Genomic DNA, 4,849 nt, shown 5'->3' on the forward strand with positions numbered 1-4,849 from the left:
CTAAGCTACTTCCGCTGAAGGCTACGATGCCCTTTTGCCTTCTTTTATTTCACGAGTTTTAAATATAACATTCACGGTTCCTGGTCGTTTCTGCCTCAACTGCTTTATGACCTAGTGGCACCATCTTGTGGTGTACTGGAGAGTTGGACCTAGTAAAATAAACTGGCCTTGGCTCTTTAATGATGGGCACATTTTATTTAGAGGTCTAACATAATAAGACTATTATATTTAGGATGGCTGTGATGGCTACCAGGACACTACAGCCAAGCCACTCTCATTACACGTCCTTTGTGTCTATGTGGTTTTGCATCTGATAGCCATTATCTTTAAATCATTGAGCTTCCTGCACTGTCTCCACAGTACATACTGTATATTATTGTAACAGATCTTGCTTGCTCTGCATTTGGTATAAAATGCTCTCTAGATTTTTGATTTAATTTAAAACAATTCAGGAAAACTAGGGGAAAAAGGTAAATTTTGTTGCAAATTTCAGACTTAGAAATCCTGAATGATGATTCATGGTCATAACTAGTTAATTTACAATCCAAAACATTGTGGGTTTGTTTGTTTTTTTTAAAGGGTACACTTATGCATAAAAAAATGTGATAAACAATCCCTCTAACACAAAGCTGGTGTCAAGTAATCCAGGGTTCTGCCCATTCACATGAAAGAGATGAAGATAAAACTAAAAAAAAAAAAATTTAAGATATTAAACACAGAACGCAGACTGGAATCAGCAGTCAGTTTCTGAAACAAGAAGCGCTATACAGTAGTTAAGTATTAAAGGCTCTGCATAAATGTGTGAGCACTTTGAGTGTTTTGGTTAACAACACTTGAAAATGATATGCGAGATAACAGACTTATGAATATCACATTTCTAGTATCGAAACAGGGGAGAATCTCATGGATTATAATTGAGCATTTCATTAATGTTTAAAGGGGTTTTACTTGGCCTTTTTAGATGCAGAGTAAGCAAAAAAATAAATAAAAAAAATTCATATGTAGGCTTAGGCTACATGCACATTTTATGCAAGGTTAGCAACTATAGTACAGCCATCCTGTTTTATGGTTCTATATTAATGCTCAAAGAGCAATAAAGCTGTTGAAAAAAAAAAAAAAAAAAAAAAAGTTGTCTGCAGCCAACACAAAAGAGGTAGCATTTAAGAATCAATGCCGTACTTACTACTGATGCCTACTATGGGGAAAAAGACTGTATGGTGCTGAAATCCATTAAATGCTGCCATCTGCAGAGGGCCAAGGACTCCTCTGGGACTAGTAAAATTAGTTTCCAAAGAATTGATTGGTTAGTATGTGGTGATTTTATGCCCGATTTTATCTGGTCCACAGCAGAAGGCAACATACTCAGGTAACCTTTTATAGTACAGAAAACCCAGGGTTAACACTGAAACTACTTGGATAAGGCTAAACACCGCATTCCTAGTACATTACTTATTAAATACATTTGAAAAAAAGGCAGGTGGCACAAGTGAATCTCTTGTAAATGGGAAAAGAAAAACAGAACAAAAACATCAGGACACATCAAATTGAAAAAGTTTTATTTTAATTAAAAGAAATTAAAGCAACAGACTGCAAAGTACGAGATTTCAAATGATATCCAACGTATCAAATTCAAGGGGAAAACAAAAACTATACAATGCAAAAATGTTAATGTAGCTGGAGCAATTATCGCCTCTTCTGGAAGATGTTTCCCCTTCCCATTCCACCACGCCCTCGTCCTCTTGCAGCCACTGGAGAGCACAAAAAACAAAGATGGCATACTATCAGTTTTTAACGTAGAGTACCTCACTGAATCAGAAATACACCAACGGTTCAGTAACTTTAATAATACATTCAGTACTTTGGTTGCGAGAAGTACAGTGAAGTCTAATTTTGTATCCTTAACACCCACTTGGCAAAATATCAGTTCCATCTTAAAGGGGATGTGAAGACAAATTGAACAACAATGAAACATTTAAATCAGTGTTTTTGACAGATCCCCACACCTATGACAAGACTGTACTTATTAAACAAGGAACAGAGCAACACTGGACAGAAAGCACTTTTCTCATGGTAGGATTTAGTTATGCTGCACAAACACAAAAAGGCAATCAATGTATGCAATGAGTATAAAATCACCATCAGTTGCGCCCACTACTGAACATACTTGACAGGTGTATCAATCTACTGCAAATTTTCACTCACCTTGTGCTTTAAGAATAGCTGCCTTGCCCCTTCCTGCACCAGATCCCTGGTTCTTATTCTTCATACTCTTCAGCATAGGAGCATTTTTTAACATATCGGGTAAAATCAGAAAGCGGATTTTGCTGCCACGGATGTAAACTTGCTCCAGCTGTGCCACGCGGCCATCCCGATAAGTCACTGTGATATTAGACATCTGTAAGAAACAAAGATCATTCTTTCAACAAATGTAATCAAACTGCTCTTTAGTGTTTTATTCAAATCAACAGTAGTTATCTAAACTTTACAAAGCCATAAAAGGAACCGTTTTTTACCATCTGATCCGGGACCGATTTTTAATTAACTGGCTTTTACTAATGCAGCTACCAGATTGGGGTCTCCAGTACTTGATTAGCACAATTCACTCTTAATTTGACACCAACAGGTGGAAAGCTTGGAAACCTTTAAACAACTATGGGGAAAAAAATAAAACACAAAAAAACAGAAATAAATGTTATAATTAAAATAAAAACACCACAAATTGAACATTCAGAACAGAGAGACACAGAACAAAGACACTATTATTTGTAATGAAAATTCCTTTGAGCCTCATTAAGCTTTTCTATCTGTTTTGCCACACAAGACATTACGCCATTTATGGGCATGTACCTGAAAATAAAGTAAACAAAACTTGTTCAAATTATCGAGCAGCCTATTAAAGACTAAACTGTTGATTACTCTAATGAAGGCAGAAAAGAAAAAAAAAAACCATAAAAACAATACAGTACCAACACTTTGGTTGATGGGACCCCAGGAGGGAGGAGCAACACCATCCACATTCACTTTACACTCTTTATCATGTACTGACCTGGCAGTTCATGTTGTCCTCTGCTTCAATCAGCTTGCCTCTGTAAACCTCTCCAGTGTTGGTCTCACAGGTCACAATGTGTCCTTCTGCCTCATGCAGGACCTTGATTGGAACGCCGATGGACATTTTTCAAGAATGTTTCTGGAAAACAAAATTTAGCAGAAGAAATGTTACACTGTGCACATTCATAGGCTGTAAGCTCCTGCAAACGCATTTTATTTTATTTTTTTACCATCAAACATCAGACTCAAAATTATATTTAGCCATAAAGTTTGGTTACAGTTAACTGGCTTGTTAATTTTGGGATGCGTTTAGTTACAGAAACACCAGGGAAGCAATCACTTGTCCACACATTATCCTCGCCAATTTATTTTTCACTCGAGTACTGCCTGTGTAACGACAATCAGCTCTCTTATACCGTTTAAAGAGTTGCTGGGAGTTGATATATAACAATCAGTGACCCTCGTTAAGATGGGATAAGCAGGCTACAGTTAACTTCTGATCAATAAAGCGAATCTCTCAGTCAAATCATTGAATATCGAAGCTGCGAGAGGAATTAGCCTTCATTAGCGAGCTAGGCTAATGTACAATAATATATCCTGGTTGCATACAATAATGTAATCCAATTAATGCCATGTGTAACAAACCAAACTTAAAATTACACAAATACGATTTCAACATTAACGTTTGCCTCTTTATTGCAGTAACAAGTTATTAGTTCGGCAAATAGACGGAGCCATATTGGCTCCTGAATGAACGCGCTTGATTCAAACGTCCAAGAAACAAACAACGCTGCTAATGAGCACGGAAAAAAAATTACGGTCTCAGTTGAATTACGAGTATTTTTGTTTCTTACCTGGAGTCTATCGTAAAAGCTAGTTTCTTTGTTATTGCTTCTTCGTTTGACGTTGCAACGTGCGCCAGACGCGGTTCCCTACCTTTTGAGCCCTTTTTCCGCTTTCCCACAATCCACCGGCGGGTCAATCGAATGCTTCCTGCGATGCTCCGCAGTGCATTGTGGGATCTGTATTTTTATGGCTTTACGGGTTCACAAGGAATTTGGCGAAAAAAATGATACATCAAATGATCATCAGTAGATCTTTTATACATGCCGTTTATTGTATTTTTTTATTATTATTATTCCATAATATGTCATTGTTTGTCATATAAGTTGCAGGAACTACTCTCTTTTTATTTGATAGGTTATTTTTTTCCAGTTTATTGATTGCTTGTCTCTAGATTGATGGCTGGATGTTTTGTATTGTTTTATCTTTAGACTCAAGGGACAACTAGTGGGAATCTGAATAAAGAATAAAGAATGAGCAGACATTCTTATCTGTCTCTCATCAGCTGTCTATGAATCAAGATCTAGGCAAACCAATGACCAAACAAACCTTAATTATGTTAAAATAGCTGTTGAGCTGACTATAAATAAAAATAAAGTTGCATAGTTGCATACTATTGTTAGTAGCGAAGGCTATCGTATGTGGGAAATTCCCTCCCGAAATTACACTTTTACACCTACCATTCACTTCGCAGAACAGCATCACAGTAGCTCCCTGGTGCAGGCCCTGGTGCACAACTGAGCAGTTGGATAGATTCACCAGAGTCTCCAGCTTGAGAAATAGTTTGTTCTCAGATTCTCTGGTAACTTTTAAGAATCACCAAAACACAAGTTTTAACATTAACAGTAAGGAGGGTAACCCGTTTAGCCAGGTTGCAAAGAAAAAGTCACACCAGAAGAACTAAGATTTGAAGAAAAAAACAACAACAATAAGAACAACAACAAAAAAAACCCATGGG

The 4,849-nt window shown here is 37.0% G+C and overlaps 1 protein-coding gene across 1 annotated transcript; it reads right to left on the minus strand.

The window, feature by feature from the left end:
* Nucleotides 1-1,593: 1,593 nt before the first annotated feature.
* On the minus strand, nucleotides 1,594-3,991 carry snrpd3l (small nuclear ribonucleoprotein D3 polypeptide, like). Its single transcript, XM_085358116.1, has 4 exons — nucleotides 3,903-3,991; nucleotides 3,047-3,187; nucleotides 2,203-2,395; nucleotides 1,594-1,748 (listed from the first exon to the last, which is right to left on the minus strand). The coding sequence occupies exons 2-4, from the start codon at nucleotides 3,170-3,172 to the stop codon at nucleotides 1,684-1,686; spliced, it is 384 nt and encodes a 127-aa protein (XP_085214242.1). The 5' UTR covers nucleotides 3,173-3,187; nucleotides 3,903-3,991; the 3' UTR covers nucleotides 1,594-1,683.
* Nucleotides 3,992-4,849: the final 858 nt, after the last annotated feature.

This window comes from Diplotaxodon limnothrissa, linkage group LG7, assembly GCF_057381915.1.
Source record: "Diplotaxodon limnothrissa isolate DT_005_m linkage group LG7, D_limnothrissa_male_GT1.1, whole genome shotgun sequence".
Taxonomy (NCBI): domain Eukaryota; kingdom Metazoa; phylum Chordata; class Actinopteri; order Cichliformes; family Cichlidae; genus Diplotaxodon; species Diplotaxodon limnothrissa.

Excerpts from the sequence above, each read along its gene's own strand:
- snrpd3l (XM_085358116.1), bottom strand. The coding sequence starts at position 3,172 with ATGTCCATCGGCGTTCCAATCAAGGTCCTGCATGAGGCAGAAGGACAC. Across the intron at positions 2,396-3,046 it reads AGGACAACATGAACTGCCAG|ATGTCTAATATCACAGTGAC; the intron begins GTCAGTACATGA and ends TGTTTCTTACAG. Across the intron at positions 1,749-2,202 it reads AGCTATTCTTAAAGCACAAG|TGGCTGCAAGAGGACGAGGG; the intron begins GTGAGTGAAAAT and ends TGTGCTCTCCAG.